Source organism: Oryctolagus cuniculus, chromosome 9 (assembly GCF_051225735.1).
Source record: "Oryctolagus cuniculus isolate XC-2025 breed Fujian yellow rabbit chromosome 9, ASM5122573v1, whole genome shotgun sequence".
Lineage (NCBI taxonomy): Eukaryota > Metazoa > Chordata > Mammalia > Lagomorpha > Leporidae > Oryctolagus > Oryctolagus cuniculus.
The window spans coordinates 97,954,765-97,972,391 of NC_142875.1; the positions used below are offsets into that span (position 1 = coordinate 97,954,765).

A 17,627-nucleotide genomic window follows, 5' to 3' on the forward strand; every position below is an offset into this window, starting at 1 on the left:
ATGGCTCAAGTAGTCAGGTCCCTGCCACCCACGTGAGGGAGCTGGACTGAGTACCTAGCTCTGCCTTCAGCCTGGCCCAGCCCTGTCTGTTGTAGGCATTTGCAGAGTTCATCAACAGATGGAAGATCTCTGTCTTTCTGTCTCTTTGCCTTTCAGATAAATAACTTTTTAAAGGTGTCTTAAATAAGATGGAGGGTTTTCAGGTAAAGAATTCTGAGGCTGGCAGTCCAGACCTTGGATGCGGGCTCCGTCTCATTAGAGATGCAGTCGCCTCTGTCTTCCTTCTGTGAGATCCCTAGCCCTTCACTGCATAACTCAGGACGGCTTCATGCTGCTGTCACGACAGCCTTCCAGGTGACAGGAAGGCTTCGGGGAGGACGGAGCAGCATCTGCTCCCCAGCTCCAAGGCTAACAACTGACAGTGTAGCCCAGCTCTTGACTCTCCACTGTCGGGTTGTAGGTGAGTCACTTGGCTGCTCCTGGTTGCAGGGACAGGTGCTCTTTTTTAAAAATTTTTTAAAAAGATTTATTTATTTATTTGAAAGGCAGAGTTGCAGAGAAGCAGAGAGAGAGAGAGAGAGTGAGGGGAAGGTCTTCCATCCACTGGTTCACTCCCCACATGGCCACAACTGCTGGAGCTGGGCCCATCAGGAGCCAGTAGCTTCTTCCAGGACTCCCATGCAGGTGCAGGGGCCCAAGGACTTGGACCATCTCCTACCGCTTTTCCAGGCCATAGCAGAGAGCTGGATCAGAAGTGGAGCAGCCAGGACTAGAACTGGCGCCCGTATGGCTGCCGGCACTGCAGGCGGTGGCTTTACCCACTGTGCCATAGCCCCAGCCCCCCCCCCCCCGGTGCTCTTTTATACCTCCTGGCAGTACTCACACTGGCTCTAACAAAGATGACGAGGAGGGCAGCTAGTGGTCTTCGCGAACCTAAAGCAGGTTTTAGCTCGGCCTTCTAGAGCCAGACCGCCTGGGCTCTCATCCGAGCTCTACCACATTGGGCAAATTACTTAATCTTGCTGTGCCTCAGCTTCTTCATTTGCAAAATCGGGGTGACAGTTTCTATCGCATAGGGTTTCTCTGGGGGTTAAATGGGATACATGGTGTCCAGTGCTAGCACAGAGCTCCGTAAGAAGGGGTTTCACTTTGATCCATCACCACCGGGGTCCTGGAGCAAAAGGCTGGTATACGTAGGTGGTGCTTAGAGAACACAGGTGGCCTGGGGGAGCCAGGAGGTGGGCACTGAGGTGCTGTGCTCTCTGGCAGGTTTGGCCACGGCACCTTCCTGCTGTGCCTGGAAGCCATTTACCAGAAGGTGACTGGCAGAGAGCTGAGATACGAGGGCCTGATGGGCAAACCCAGCATCCTCACCTACCAGTACGCGGAGGAGCTGATCAGGCAGCAGGCGGTGCGGCGGGGCTGGGCTGCCCCCATCCGGAAGCTCTATGCTGTAGGGTGAGCCTCGCTCTGACTCCTTCACCCCCCACCCTTCCGCTCCCCGGCCTCCCCAGCTTCTCTCCTCCCCTTCTTTCCCTGTATCTGAGTCACACACCTCCAAAGTGTTCTCTGCTGCCTTTGCCTTTGCCACTGAACTTAGTTTTTCTCCTCTTTCCTTTGCCGGTGTGGCTGTGCCGCCAGTGACAACCCTATGTCTGATGTCTACGGTGCCAACCTGTTTCACCAGTACCTGCAGAGAGCGAAGCGTGGTGGGGCAGAGGCGCAAGGGGCCGGCGGCCTGCGGAAGCAGCAGCCCTCAGCCACCCAGAGCTGCACCTCCATCCTAGTGTGCACCGGCGTGTACAGTCCCGGGGACGCAGCATCCACAGGGCCGGGCCCGGGAGGCGGCGAGCCCCCTTTCCACGGGCACCGTGACTTCGGCTTCAGTCCCAGCCTGATGGAGGCCTCCCATACTGTGAAGGATGTGAACGAGGCTGTGCAGCTCGTCCTGCGCGAGGAGGGCTGGGCTGTGTAGTGAGGGCGGCATGTTGGGCGTGGGGGCTGCAGGTGGGTCCTGACTCCTGGGCGTCTGATCCGGCCTGCTTCCTGCCCTCTGTCCCCAAGCGAGGTCTCAGTGGGCACTTGAAGACAATGGCTTTCTCCTGCTGGGCGGCAGCCACAGAAATGAACCCGGGGCCTCTCGCGTGGCCCCTCGGGCCTTTCTGGGCGTGTGGCCCCGCAGGCTGACCTCAGGCCAGTCCGTGGATGTCGGTGCCTCGGTTGCCTCCTTTCAGTAGGGGCTTTTGAAGAAAGGGAGGCCGTGTGGGGTGGCGTGGACGGCTCTGTAGCGCCTCTGCCCTCCTTGACAGCCGCCACGCGGCAGCACGGTGTGCCGCTCGGCCTCACGCCGCTCTCCACTCTGTCAGTTCAGTGCCACGGACTCTGAGCTGACTTTTAAATTAAAACAATCACAGTGAGTATTCAGTGTGCTGTGTCTTGGGAAGCTGGCTGGACTGAGGGCCCCGTGCGGAACAGGTCCTCGTCTGTGCTGCTGTGACAGAACGCCTGTTGCAGAGAAGCAGTGCATTACAGTCCTGCACGCGGGGAATCCTGAGCGCCCGGCATCTGTGAGGGCCTCTGGAGTCAGCAATGAGAGGGCCCACCTCGCTTCTCCAGCGACCCCGCTGTGCAGTCCTGCGGTGGGCAGCAGCGCCTCCTGTGCGCAGACCGAAGCTGGGAGCGCTGCTTCCCCACGGCAGCTCTGCCTTCACCACGCACCCAGCTGAAGGCACTTCCCGACCTGCCGCGTCCCCTTCTGTCTCACACCTGGATCACACTTTAGCCTCCTGGCTCACTCCCACTAGTCTCCGCACCCTCCCATAAAATCACCCAGATTATGAATTTGATCAGTTCTCTGCTCAAACCCCCTCCATGATTTCCCATCTCATCAGAGTAGAAGCGCACCACAGCGCCTTGCTGCAGCACGATGCCTCCACCCCCTGCACGGCTGCCTCCTCGGACCCCCACCTGCTGTTCCCCTGTCAGCTGTCGCCCTCTCCTGCTGCACTGGCTCCCTTGCAGCTCTGCCACGCACACTCTTGCCCCACAGCCTCAGCTGGCAGTTCCTGCTTTCTGCCAGGATCCACACGGCGTAATCCATCTCCTTTATTTTTTCATCCTACTTTTACTTTTTTTTTTTTTTTTTTTTTTTTATCAAAAAGCAGAGAAAGAGATAGAGGCAGACAGGCCAGGCTGAAGCCCGGAGCCAGGAACTCTGTCCAGGTCTTGGGCAGGAGGGACCCAAGCCTTTGTGCCATCACCTGGCTGCCTCGTGGGGTGCACATTAGGAAGCTGGAATCAGAAGTGGAGCCAGGACTCAACCCAGACACTTTAATACAGAATGCAGGTGTCCTGAGGGGCATCTTAACTGCTGCACCGCACACCCACTCCCCTCATCATTTTTTTTAATAAAGATTTATTTATTGGGGCCAGCACTGTGATACAGCGGGTTAAGCTGCCACCTGCAGTGCTGGCATCGCATATGGGCATCAGTTTGAGCCCCAGCTGTTCCACTTCCTATCCAGCTCCCGGCTAATGCACCTGGGAAATCAGCAGAGGATGGCTCAAGTCCTTGGGCCCCTGCACCCGTATGGGAGACTCAGAAGAAGCTCCTGGCTCCTGGCTTTAGATTGGCCCAGCCCCAGCTATTGCAGCCATTTGGAGAATGACCCAGCAGATGGAAAATCTGTCTTCTTCTCTAACTCTGCCTTTCAAATTTTTTTTTAACACATTTATTTATTTTAAAGTTAGAGTTACCCAGAGAAAGGAAGAGAGGCACACAGAACGAGAGAGAGCTAGCTTCCATCCACTGGTTCACTCCCCAAATAACCACTAGGGCTGGGCCAGGCCAAAGCCAGGAGTCAAAAGCTTCTTCCAGAACTCCCATGTGGGTGTTGGGTCCCAAGCACTTGGACCATTGCTTTCCCAGGTGCATTCGCAGGGAGCTGGATTGGAAGAGGAACATCTGAGTTTTGAACCCAAATGGGATGCTGGCATCTCAGGCAGCAATAAAGATTTTATTTAAAAGGCAGAGTTGCAGAGAAGAGAGACAGATCTTCCATCTGTTGGTTCATTACCCACTTGGCTGCAATGGCCAGGGCTTTGTGAGGCCAAAGGGAGGAGCTAGAAACTCCATCTAGGTCTTGCACATGGGTGCAGGGGCCCACGCACTTGGACTATCTGTTGCTGCTTTCCCAGGAGCATTAGCAGGGAGCTGTATTGGAAGTGGAGTGGTCAGGACTTGAGCCCGGTACCCATATGGGATACTGACATTACAGCTTAACCTGCTATACTACAATGCCACCTCACCCCAGTACTTAAAAGGTCTGGTAGATTTGTCACCTCAGGGACTTTCTCGATGTCTGTAAGACCTTGGGGCAGGGTTAAGTTCCAGTTCCACTTCCCATCCAGATTCCTGCTAGTGCACATCCTGGGAAGACATCAGAGGATGGCTCAGGTACTTGGGTCCCTGTCACCCACATTGGAGGCCTAGGTTGAGTTTCAGGCTGCTGGCTTCAGTCTTGCAATGCCCTGGGGGATTTGGGAAGTGAGCCAGTGAATGGAAGATCTCTGCCTTTCAAGTAAAAGAATTTTTAAAGAATAACACTCTTTATTCCCCTTACCTGCTTAATTTTTCATTGTACTCATCATCCCTTGACACATGTATAGTGTATTTGCTAATTTTTCAAAGATTGGAAATGCAGGCAGAGACAGAGGAAGAGAGCTTCCACCTGCTGATTCACTTTGCAAATGCCTACAACAGCCAGGATCCAGGAACTCCGTTCAGGTCCTCCACCTGGGCGGCGGGAGCCCAAGTACTTGGGCCATCCTCTGCTGCCTCACAGTGTGTCAGCAGGAAGCTGGGTAGCGTGGATCAGCAGGGACTGAAACCAGGCACATCCCAAGTGCTGGCGTAATTTACTGTGCCACAACATCTACCCCTGTGTTTGTTTACTCTATGTCTTCTTCTAAAATAAAAGCTCCATGGACTTTGTATTTTTTTCTTTTTTAAAATTAATGAATTCACTGGAGAGAGAGAGGGAGCCCTCATCTGCTAGTTCACTTCCTGAATGCCCATAGTGGCCAGGGCTGGCCTGGAGCCAAAGCCTGGAACTAGGAACACGATCTAAGTTCCTCACGTGGAAGGCAGGAGCCTCATCACCTGAACAATTACCACTGCCTTCGAACCTCAGCACTGGGGGGAACAGGAACCAGGAGCTGGGTGCTGAACCCAGATGCAGGCATCTTAGCCACAGGCCCAGTGCCTACCCCACTTCCATAGGGGCTCGCTCTTTCCTCCCCACCTGCATGTCTGCCTTGGCAGGATTCGGAAGGTGCATAGAGCCCATGTCCCCTGCAGACCTGGAAGCCCTCCAGTGGGTCCTTAAATGCCTTCCTTGTTCTGCCTTGGAGATTATGGCAAAAGTAAAAAAAGAAAAAATCCTGTAGGCCTGGGAATCAAATAGCAGCTCTGCCACTGGGGAGCTCTCTGGCCTTGGGCCATTTTCTTCACTTCTCCAAGCTCCCATTTTCTTATCTGTGAAATTGGCATTGGTGATACCTATTTTATAGGATTATATGAGAAGTAAGTGAGCTATTTCAAGTGCAGTGCTGTATCATTTAGGATTATGCGCAGCTGCTGCTAGCAGAAATCTCACTACAGTGCCCTAAGTACGAGGCTATTTTTCTAAGCTGGAGGAAGTTTGAGACTAGGAGGTCTGCTTTGGAATGGCCTCGAGGATGTGGGCTTGCCCGCCATCCTTAGTGCTGTATGTTTTGTCCAGGAGGGCATGGCCCAGTTTTATTTTCAAGCTTCATCCACCTTTCAAAGAGGAAGGAGGAAGGGCGAAGAGCACCTTGATTCCCTCCCAAGAACTTCAGGCTTCGGGTTCTGCCTGGCTGACTACAGCCGGGCCACACAGAAGCGCAGGGAGGCAAGGACACGGCACAGTGTCCTTCAGATGGAAGTAGGGTTCTGGTTGTAAGGGGAGTGGTAGAGTAGGTGATGGCTGGGCACCCAGCAGTACCATCTGCAGCGTCGGCGACCCAGAAGCCATGGATAGTATCTTGGGGAATTGGCCAAGTCCTGGCCTCCTGAGCCCCCACGTCTGACAGTCCACTCTGCTGCTTGCTGCCTTCCATCTGCATAGTAGTTAGCACTTGATTGTTAAAAAAAGATTTATTTATTTGAAAGGCAGAGAGGGAGAGTCGACATCATCCATCTGCTGGTTCACTCTCCAGATGCCCGCAACAGCCAGGGCTCTCACAGCAGTGACAGGAACCCAAGTGTTTGGGTCATTACTCGCTACCTCCCAGTACATCAGCAGAAAGCTGGATTAAGCATGGAGTAACTGGGACTTCTGCCAGGTGCTCTGACATGGGATGCCTGTATTCTAAGCAGTGGCACCTGGACCTGTTTTATTTATTTTTATGAAAAGCATTTTTATTTTTGTTTATTAGAAAGGCAGAGTGACAGGGAGAGACCTTCCATCTACAAGTTCATCCCCCAAATGCTCCAAGCCAAAACCAGGAGCCTGGAACTCCATGCAGGTCTCCCCCTTGGGTGGCAGGGACCCATACTTGAGCCCTCATCTGCTGTTTCCCAAGATACATTCACAGGAAGATGGATTGGAAGCAGATGAGCTGGGACTCAAACTGCACTCCGGTGTGGGACGTGGGCATACAACACCCATCCCTATTTAAATTCTTTAAACAGATACATAAAAATTATACTTAATTTTGGGAGTACTATGGGATTTTTTTTTTAAGATTTATTTTATTTATTTGAAAGACAGATTTGCAGAGATAGGTAGAGACAGAGAGGTCTTCCATCCGCTGGTTCACTCCCAGGTGGCTGCAACTGCCTGAGCTGTGCTGATCCGAAGCCAGGAGCCAAGAGCTTCTTCCAGGTCTCCCACGTGGGTGCAGGGGCCCAAGGACTTGGGCCATCTTCTGCTTTCCCAGGCCATAGCAGAGAGCTGGATCAGAAGAGGAGCAGCTGGGACTAGAACCGGCGCCCATATAGGATGCCAGTGCTTCAGGCCAGGGCTTTAACCAGCTGCACCACAACGCCGGCCCCATTATGTGATGTTTTGATACGTGTACAATCAAGGTAAGTATATCTGTCTTCTCAAACATCTAGCATTTCTGTATGGCAAAAACATTCCAAATCCTATATTCTAATCTTTTTGTGGAAATATACATTAACTTTTTAAAAAAATGTTATTTATTTGAGAGGCAGAGTTAGAGAAAGAGAGAGAGAGATCTTCCACCCACTGGTTCACTCTCCAAATGACCTCAGTGGCTGGGGCTGGGCCAGTCAGAAGCCAGGAGCTTCCTCCAAGTCTCCCATGTGTGTCCAGGGGCCCAAAAAGTTGGGCCATCCTCTGCTACTTTCCCAGGCACATTAGCAGGGAGCTGGATCAGAAGTGGAGCAGTCAGGACTCGAACCAGTGCCCATATGGGATGCTGGTGCTGCTGACAGTGGCTTAACTTGCTACACCACAGCATGGACCCCATATGTTAACATTGTAGTTACCCTACTGCACGCTGCAAACCCGGAACTTCTCTTACCTAGCTGTGATTTAGCAGCCACCGATCAACCATTCCCCATCCCTTCCTCCTCACTTTCTTCCCTGCCAGAGCATTCTGAAGCAGGTGACATTTGCTCATGCTGTGTTAGAGTATCACAAAGCCCCTCATGGAGAGAGACGATTCCCATCTACCCCATTTTTAAAAGTGATGGCCCAAGGCAGAGGTCATTCATCCTCTCATTTCAAAACCATTGAGGCTGGCGCCGCGGCTCACTGGGCTAATCCTCCGCCTAGCGGCGCCGGCACACCGGGTTCTAGTCCCGATTGGGGCGCCGGATTCTGTCCCGGTTGCCCCTCTTCCAGGCCAGCTCTCTGCTGTGGCCAGGGAGTGCAGTGGAGGATGGCCCAAGTGCTTGGGCCCTGCACCCCATGGGAGACCAGGAAAAGCACCTGGCTCCTGGCTCCTGCCATTGGATCAGCGCGGTGCGCCGGCCACAGCGCGCCGGCCGCGGTGGCCATTGGAGGGTGAACCAACGGCAAAGGAAGACCTTTCTCTCTGTCTCTCTCACTGTCCACTCTGCCTGTCAAAAAAAAAAAAAAAAAAAAAAAAACCATTGAAGGGGAGTGGGCATTTTTTTAAGGTCTATTTGGAAGGCAGAGTAACAGGAAAAGAGAGCGAGCAAGTGTACTTCCATGTGGTGGTTCACCCCCCAAATGCCTGCAACAGTTAGGGCTGGCCCAGGTGGAAGCCAGGAGACCAGAATCCAGAACTCCATCTGGGTCTCCCCTGGGAGTGTCAGACCCAAGTACTTGGGCCATCATTTGCTGCCTTCCCAGGAATATTAGCAGGAAGTTGGATTGGAAGTGGAGTAGCCAGGACTTGAACTGGCACTCCAGTATGGGATCCAGGTGTCCCAAGCACTGGGCCCTCTGCATCACAGTGCCTTCCTCATGTAGTGGGCATTTAGTCTGGCAGTTAAGACAGCTGCCGGGGCCGGCGCTGTGGCACAGCAGGTAAAGCCGCTGCCTGCAGTGCCGGCATCCCCTATGGGCACCGGTTTGAGTCCTGGCTGCTTCACTTCCAATCCAGCTCTCTGCTATGGGCTGGGAAAGCAGTAGAAGATGGCCCAAGTCCTTGAGCCCTTGCACCCGCATGGAATGACCCAGAGGAAGTTCCTTGCTCCCAGCTTCAGATTATCACAGCTCTAGCTATTGCAGCCAACTGGGAAATGAACCATCGGATGGAAGACCTCTCTCTCTCTCTCTCTCTGCCTCTCCTTCTCTCTCTGTAACTCCGACTTTCAAATAAATAAATAAAGTTTAAAAAAAAAAAAAAGACAGCTGCTTTCCACACTGGAGTGCTGGGTTTGAGCCCCAGCTCTGACTCCTGACTCCAGCTTTCCTCAGGGGCAGTGGTCAGGGTTCAGAGAGCTGGGTCCCTGCCACTCATGTGGGAGACCTGAACTGAGATCCAAGGTCCTGGCTTTGGCCCACCTGGCCCAGTCCTGGCTGTGAACCAGCGAACGGGAGCTCCCCATCGTCTCTGCCTCTTAAATGAACAAGCAAACAGAGAACATTGGCAGTCTACTAGAAGCCAAGCACCATTCTAGGTGCCAAGCACCGACCAGTCGTTGGCAGCAATCCCTGTCCCTTGTGGAGTTCTGTTAGTGAGACCGCGTCCAAAGTCACAGTAAACGGAGGGGCCAGGCCTCAGGGCAGTCTGCTATCTAACCTCGAGTCCAGTGTTCTCCCCCAGACTCTGCACCCAAGATCCTCCCCACTGCTAACCGGCCCTCTGCCTTCTCCCGAGCATTGGTTTAGGTCTTGCAGTAACTTGCTGTGCTAGATACGGCCCAGCTGAGTTCCTGGGTTGAGGTTACTAAATGGGATGGTGGCGGAGTGGAGAAGGGAACCAAAAAATGAAGCCAGATGTGGCTGTGCAGGAAGGGATCTTTCTGGAATGGAGAATCCTTAGCTTCAGACTGAGCGTCAGCATCTCTGTGTCTGCCTGCCTCTGGCTCTGTCCCTTTGGCTGGCTGTTTCGTCTCTGTGGCCATTTCTCTTCTCGTCAGAAGAATGTGTGCACTGCAACATTGCGTATGCAAGTCTGCATGAGAAAGCAGGGCCAGCCACTCTACTCCAATGCCAGTCCTATCCCCCAGAGACTTTGTCTACCAGGGGTGGGTGACAAGGGCCAATCAGGTATTTATAACATCATTTGCAGGCCACACAAAATTATCAACTTGAAAAATAGCCTGCAGGTTCAGCGCTACGGTGCAATGGATAGAGCTGCCACATGCAGCGCCGGCATCCCATTTGGGCACTGGTTTGAGACCCAGCTGCTCGACTTCCGATCCAGCTCCCTAATGCACCTGGGAAAGCAGCAGAAGATGTGCCAAGTCCTTGGGCCCCTGCACCCATGTGGGAGACCTGGAAGGAGCTCCTGGCTCAGGCCTGGCCATTGTGACCATTTGGGGAACGAACCAGTGGATGGAAGATCTCGCTCTCTCTCTGCCTCTACCTCCCTTTCTGTAACTCTGCCCTTCAAATACATGAACTGTCAAAAAAAAAAAAAAAAAAGTTAGCCTGCTATCGATTTCTCGAATTTCGAGACCTGCCTGCAGCTGCCTGAGCCTCCTGGGCACTTCCCAGTGCTCCCCGTGGTGGCAGCAGCATCTAGGTTCCTGGGGCCGCCCCCTCCTGGGACAAGCACAGTGAGCACACTGGGAATGAGGACACCCAGCAGGGCTGGGGTTGCTGTGGCAACCGGTGCTGCCTTGAGGGCGGAAGTTTAAAATATCTCAGCTATAACAGTTGTGTGTGTGTTAACGTCATTCTGTCACTTCCCCAGGGCATCATCTCGCTGCTGAGGTGGGTCGTGCTGGGGCTCCTGTTTCTCTGCCCAGGGCTCTTGGCAGCTTCTTCCTGGCTGGAGGTGGGAAGATGTCTCGGGTGTGAACTGGTAGCAAGCGAACAGAGCTTCGGCTTTGGCTTCCAGCTTCCTCCAACCCTTGGTTCCAAACTCTTGTGCTGTTTTCTCTTTTCTTAGGAGGGAGAGAGCAGAGTTCTCGATTGCCGTTCTCCCCACCGCCTCCCACCCTGCCTCGAGCTTCTGGTTCCCCAGCCCTCCTTAAGCATCCTTAGGGCGTTGGTTCCTGGGACCCTCTTTGGGGAGAGGGGAGGGCATGTTCCTTCTAACTTCCCTTGTTGGTTTCGTTATGCACTCAGCAGTGTCTGTGGAGCACCTGCTAAGCCCAGGGAGAAGAAAGGAGAAACTGCTCTTGTCCTGGAAGAAACCATCGCTTCCCTGACCCTGGACTTGCCCTCGCTGATATCAAGCTTTTTGATAGAAAGTTGTAGTTATTAGGGGCTGGCATTGTGTCAAGCTGATTAAGCCTCTGCCTGCAACACGGGCATCCCATATGAGTGCCGGTTTGAGTCTTGGCTGCTCTGTTTATCATTCAGCTTCCAGCTGCTGAATGTGGGAAAGCTGCAGAAGATGGCCCAAGTGCTTGGGTCCCTGCCACCCATGTGGTGAGGTTCTGGCTCCTGGCTTCGGCCTGGCTCAACCCTGGCTGTTGCAGCCATTTGGGGAGTGAACCAGCAGATGGAAGAACTCTCTCTCTCTCTCTCTCTCTCTCTCTCTCTCTCTCTCCTCTCTGTCACTCTCCCTTTCGAGTAAATAAAATAGATTTTTTAAATCAAGTTGCGGTAATTAAGACAGCACATAAATGAAAGTGTGACTGAGGAAACTATTTATTTCTTGTTCATTTCATATACAGTGTGTTGTGGATCAGGTGGATTTTTTTTTTTTTAAGATTTATTTATTTAAAAGGCAGAGTGGAGGCCGGTGCTGTGGCCCAGTGGGTTAAGCCGTTGTCAGAAGAAGCATTGGCATCCCATATGGGCACTGGTTCGAGTCCTGGCTGCTCCACTTCTGATCCAGCTCCTTGCTCATGTGCCTGGGGAAGCAGCAGAGGATGGCCCAAGTGCTTGGGCCCCTGCACCTGCATGGGAGACCTGGAAAAAAGCTCCTGGCTCTGGCTTTGGATTGCGCAGCTCAAGCCGTTGCAGCCACCTGGGGGGTGAACCAGCAGATGGAAGATCCCTACCCCTGGCCCCGTTTCTCCTTCTCTCTCTCTCTCTCTCTCTGTAATTCTGACTTATAAATAAATAATTCTTAAAAAAATGAAAAGCAGAGAGAGAGAGAGAGATCTTCCATGCTAGTTTACTCCCCAAATGGCTGCAATAGCCAAGGCTGCACCAGGCTGAAGCCAGGACCTGGAACTCCATTCAGGTCTCCCATGTGGGTGGCAGAGCCCCAAGCACTTGGGCTGTCTCCTGCAGCCTTCCCAGGCACATTAGCAGGGAGCCGGACCAGAAGCAGCCCTCCCGTATGGGGTATGGGTGCTGAGTCACAGTGCCGCCTTTGAGGTGGCTGTTCTTGCCTTCCCTTTCAAGCAATGGCTCAGGGATCCAGCCTCCCTTTGCGGTGCTGTCATCCTCAGCACTGGCTTAAGTGGCTTGGGCTCCTACCACCCACGTGGCAGACCTGGCTGGAGTTCCAGAGCCCGTGTGGAGGACAGAGGGTGGATGACTGCAAAGGGGATTTCTGCCAGGCCAGGTAGTGGTGTCTGTCACTCACATGCATATGTATGGGACAGGCGCATGGCTCCAAGGCACCGACATAGAAGGTGGGCCATGGGCTCTTGCTCTGTGCCTGGGAAAAGGAAGTGGGTTTGGACATCTCTGCTCCCACAATACAATTTGCTAGGACTAAGAGATTCTGTTTTGTAAGTTTCTGCTGAAATTCATTGACTGCCATTTGTTTTGCTACATTTATGGAGTTTCTCCTTTAATCTGTCGTTATGGCAAACTAGGGGCCAGCATCGTGGCGTAGAGGGTTAAGCTGCTGGTGACGCTGGTGTCCTGTGTTGAGTGCTGAATCAAGTCCTGGCAGCTTTGTGTCCGAGCCAGCTCCCTGCTAGGGCACCTGGGAAGTCCCTGGGCCCCTGCTACCCCTGTGGGAGACCAGGAGGAGATCCTGACTCCTTGTTTCTGCTCCTGGTTTTGGCCACCTGAGGAATGAACCACTGCATGGAAGATCTCTATCTCTCCCTCTCTGTCACTCTGTCTTTGAAATAATAAACCTTAAAAAAAGGAGGTAAACTACGTTCACAGATGTCTTTCCGTCTTTGTTCTTCCCTGAATTCCCCAGATAAACCAGAACCAGGTATGCCAAGTGTTGGCTGCTGCCAGCTAGGATTGGTTTAGGGGCTGGCTCTCTGGGTTCATGACGAGAGTGGCCTGTGTCTCCGTCTCACAGCACCGCAGGCTGGATGGCCGGTACAGATAGACGGTCATTCCTCACAGTGTGGAGACGGGGTGCCGGGCGAGGACCTGCTTCCTGGCCACAGCCCCTCTGTGGAGCGCTGCTCTCCTGACCCACGCGTTCTGGGCCTGTCACGGGGGGCATAGCTCTGACGACCTCTACTTTAGGGTCTGTAGGGTCACTCTTCTACGGCCAGGTGTTGTGGGCTGCAGGGCTCGGGGCTCCGGTCTGGGCTGAATGCAGGGACATCCCAGGAGTTATTTAAAGCAAATGCAGAAGAGGGACCTGCAGACCTAAATCAGGTCAGGTAGAGAGAGGGGTGGGGAGAGAGAAAGTAAACAGCTGAAATGCAAAAATGGCTCCAAAGGAAAGCCTCTCACCAAGGAAAAACTCCCAATAGTGGAAAAGGACGTCAACAAAGAAAGAAGTCCCTTGATGAGAGTGGGCCTTCCCTTTATAACCGTCAGATGCTGAGTCAGGAGCGGGAGCCAGGTACTGAGCCCTCCCCGGTGCCTGGCTCCTGTGCTGCGTATCCAGCTTCCTGCCAATGCATCCTGGAAGCAGTGAATGATGGCTCAAATGCCTGGGGCCCTTCCCCATATGGGAGATCCAGATGGAGAGCCAGCCTCCTGGGTTTGGCTCGGCCCAGTTGTAGCTGTTGTGGGCATCTGGGTAGGAAACCAGTGGGTTTAAGTGCGTGCTCTCTCTCTCTTTATATATATATATATATATATATATACACACACACACACACAATACAAGTCAATATATATTTTATACATTAATATATATTAATTTTAATATATAATTATATATCTATACTATATAAACATGTGCTATTATACATAATTATTAAATATTATATAATATATTATATGAATATATTATACAAATATTTATTATTGAATATATAATGTATAATGTTTATATGCTATATAAACATATTATATATAATTATATAATGTTTTATATATTAATATGTAATATATATATTTCTCTGTTGCTCTGCCTTTCAAGTGGATGAAAGCCAGCAAATAAACATTTACTTATTTATTAAAGATTGATTTACTTATTTAAACGGCAGGGGAGAGATCTTCCATCTACTGGTTCACTCCTCAAATGGCTGCAACAGCCAAGGCTAGACCAGGCTGAAGCCAAGAGCCTGGAACTCTATCCAGGTTCCCCACGTGGATGTCAGGAGCCCAAGCACTTAAGCCATCTTCTGCTGCTTTCCCAGGTGCATTAGCAGGGAGCTGGATTGGAAACAGAGCAGCAGGGACACAAACCAGTGCTATGATATGGGATGCTGACGTGGCAGGTGGCAGCTTAACCTGCTGTGGCCACATGCTGGCCCCCACGGGAGGTCCTTGAGACCAGTCTTTGAAGATTTTCAGGAGGACTCTTTTCAGCTGTCCGTCTCCCTGGTTCTCCTAGACTTGTAGCTGGTCTTATTTTTCACTTGTTGCCATCTGGAAGCTACTGGCCTCCTCTAAATTACTTCTAGACTCTCTATGGCTTTTAACAGTGCCCTTGCGCTTGAACTTCCCCACCCTGTGTTCCAAATAAAGTCATTCCCTTAAGTTGAGCTGCAGAGCTCTTTTTTTTTTTTTAAGATTTATTTATTTATTTGAGAGGTAGAGCTACAGACAGAGAGGAAGAGACAGAGAGAGAGAGGTCTTCCCTCCGTTGGTTCACTCCCCAAATGGCCGCAATGACTGGAGCTGAGCTGATCTGAAGCCAGGAACCAGGAGCTGCTTCTGGATCTCCCATGTGGGTGCAGGAGCCCAAGCACTTGAGCCATCTTCCACTGTTTCCCAGGCCATTAGCAGGGAGCTGGATCGGAAGGGGAGCAGCTTGCACTTGAACTAGCGCCCATATGGGATGCAGGCACGGCAGGTAGAAGCTTAGCCCACTAAGCCACAGCGCCGGCCCCTGACAGCTCTTTGCTTCTACATCTGCTCCCGCTCCTGGGTGGAAACTCGGTGCCATTGCTCTGGAGCTGGGCACAGTGGCCCACTTCTCTTGGAGGGAAAACCCCTTTGCGGGTGGGAAGGAGATGGGTAAAGACAATGGAAGCCCTTGATGTTCTCGGCTTGCCTTTCCCTGTGTGGAATTCAGCGCCGTGAGTGAGCGCACACAAGGTGATTTGATTCAGAGATGTACTCTGCAAGTGGGAGCTGGGTAGGGATCGGAGCCTCACAGGGCTCAGCTGTGCTCGCTTCAGATAGTTTCTGCAACTCTCCGCTAGGGGGCAGGAATGAGAAACGCCGGGAGTCAGCCCCCGCACCGGGAGAAACTGCAGCCCTAGACTGGGAGCTGGGCGAGAGGGAGTCCTGCCTCGGTCGCATCTGCCTGGAGAAGAGCTTCTGTCACATTGCGCAAGGACAGGGATGAGAGCAGTCGCACCCCAGGTGGCACAGGCTGTCAATCTTCTTACTGAAATTTAGTAAATCTTTCTTTCTCTCTTTCTCTCTCTTTCTCTCTCTCTCTTTCTCTCTCCCTCTCTCTTTTTCTCCCTCTCTCTTTCTCTCTCCCTCTCTCTTTTTCTCTTTCTTTCTTTCTTTCTTTCTTTCTCTCTTTCTCTCTCCCTCTCTCTTTTTCTCTTTCTTTCTTTCTTTCTTTCTCTCTCTCTCTCTCTCTTTCTCTCTTTCTCTCTTTCTCTCTTTCTCTCTTTCTCTCTTTCTCTCTTTCTCTCTTTCTCTCTTTCTCTCTTTCTCTCTTTCTCTCTTTCTTTCTTTCTTTCTTTCTTTCTTTCTTTCTTTCTTTCTTTCTCTCCCAGGCAGAGTTGCACACAGAGAGGTCTTCCTTCCGTTGGTTCACTCCCCTAATGGCCGCTACGGTCACCGCTGCGCCGTCTGAAAGAGAAAAGCACACACGCGGCCAGGCCTCCTGTTTGCCCGCAGAGCAGAGCCCACCCCGCGTCAGCCTGTGTGCACTGCCGAATCGACCGCGCGCGCGCACACACACACACACACACACACCCAGTCTTCTGTGACCTCGCGGAGTCCCTGCTCGTTCTGTGATACAAGGTAACTCTATAAACTCTGAGATGGCGGCAATATGGACTTTACGGTGCCCTTCTGTTTGTAGCCTTCCTCAGCTCTGAGCACCCAGAGACCAACAGCTCGCCCTGCTCGGGGCGGGTGCCCTGCCCCACAGAAAGCTGCCGGCCTTCGCTCCAGGACGCAGGAGCCTCCCAGGCCCGCCACGGCCTGACCTGGGTGCACGCGGACCATCTCGGCGTGTGCTGCCCTCGGTGCTCCAGGGAAGAAGCCGCACCCGTGGTGCTCGCGCATTTGCCAAGTGACTCAGAGTTTATTAGACAGGTAGACATCTCCAGCAGGCGCCAGCTCTGTCCGGCGCTTCTTGTCCCTAACAACCAAGCAGGCCGGTTCTAGTCTTTCTTCAGCTCTTGCCATTGTCCCCATTTTGGCGGTGCCTGGCGACATGCCCTCCCGGGCCACAGCAGAAAGCTGGACTGGAAGAGGAGCAACCGGGACTAGTACCCGGGGCCCCAACCAGGACTAGAACCCGAGGTGCTGGTGCCACAGGCGGAGGATTAGCCAAGTGAGCCATGGCGCTGGCCTTTCTTTTTTTTCTTTTTTTTTTGTTTGTTTGTTTTTCAAGATTTTATTTATGTACTTATTTAAGAAGTAGAGTTATAGACAGAGAAAGGCAGAGACAGAAAAGTCTCCTATCCACTGGGTCGTGCATAGCACCGGGCCCTTAGTAAATTTTCTTGAATAAACGTTTGTGCATTTGCAAGTCCTCGAACAATTTTCAGGAACTTTAAGTGGTTGTTTTTATAGTTGCCACCAGTTACAATGGTTTCACTGAGATCTATATCCTTCTTTCTTATGTTTTTTTTTTTTTTTTTTAATTTAGATATTTTATTTATTTGAAAGGCAGAGTTACAGAGAGGCAGAGATAGAGGGGGAGAAAGAGTGAGAGAGAGGTCTGCCATCTGCTGGTTCACTCCCTAGATGACTGCAACGCCCGAGTTGCACAGATCCGAAGCCAGGAGCTTCTTCTGGGTCTCTCACGTGGGTGCAAGGGTCCAAGCGCTTGGGCCATCTTCTACTGCTTTCCCAGTCCATAGCAGAGAGCTGGATCAGAAGTGGAGCAGCCGGAACTGGAACCAGCACTCCTATAGGGGGCTGGCGCTGTGACGTTGTGGGTAAATCCTGGTAGATCTATTGGTATTGCAGCCTTCATCACATGATGTTCTTGGTGGTCTAGCAGTGTATTTTCTCTGCTGATTTTCATTCATGTTGGGCTATTTCCTTGTGTAGTTTGTGATCAGGGATTGTGAGCTCACTTTTACTGGTGTTTTATCTATGAGAATCTTAGAAGGCCTGGGTTAAAGGTGTGTCCTTGGAACTCTTTATATTTGCTTTTACAGGGCAACCCATAGCTGCAGTGGGACTGTAGCCCGTAGTTATGTTAGTTTCTCAGCATGACATTGATTGCACCCCAAATCTATGTGATACAAGCAAGCCCAGGGTCATGAATTCTCAGGAGGGACTTTAATAGCACTTTTAGCCCAGGCCACTCATTTCCATGGCGTCTCCCGCTTTCAGTGAGAGATTTGCTTTCCTCGCCCACTGTTTCATTGAGGGTTGTGGTTTGCAGGAAGCTCAGCTTGGCTGTCTTGCTTCCAATGCTGTGTCTCCTGTTTTCTGCTTGGCTGCTACCCAGGTGCCCGTCAACACCATCCAGTAGAACCTGCCACAGCAATGGGAGTGTTCTAGATCTGCGCTGTC

General features: G+C 52.0%; 1 protein-coding gene across 7 annotated transcripts in view; it reads left to right on the top strand.

The window, feature by feature from the left end:
- HDHD5 (haloacid dehalogenase like hydrolase domain containing 5) overlaps positions 1 to 17,627 on the top strand; it is a 41,660-nt gene that overhangs the window by 18,680 nt on the left and 5,353 nt on the right. For 4 of the 7 annotated variants that reach the window (XR_016213428.1, XR_016213429.1, XM_002712788.6 and 1 more), the window contains 2 exons: positions 1,270 to 1,458; positions 1,642 to 4,993. The exons of 1 other annotated variant lie outside the window; for it this stretch is intronic. Coding sequence is in view for 4 of the 6 variants with exons in the window: in XM_002712788.6 (XP_002712834.1) it covers positions 1,270 to 1,458; positions 1,642 to 1,975 (523 nt within the window). In the remaining 2 variants the exon portion in view is untranslated. Of the gene's footprint in view, positions 1 to 1,269; positions 1,459 to 1,641; positions 4,994 to 15,643; positions 15,922 to 17,627 lie in introns of those variants that run through there. 2 more of the 7 variants (XM_089304431.1, XM_089304430.1) reach the window with 2 other exon arrangements.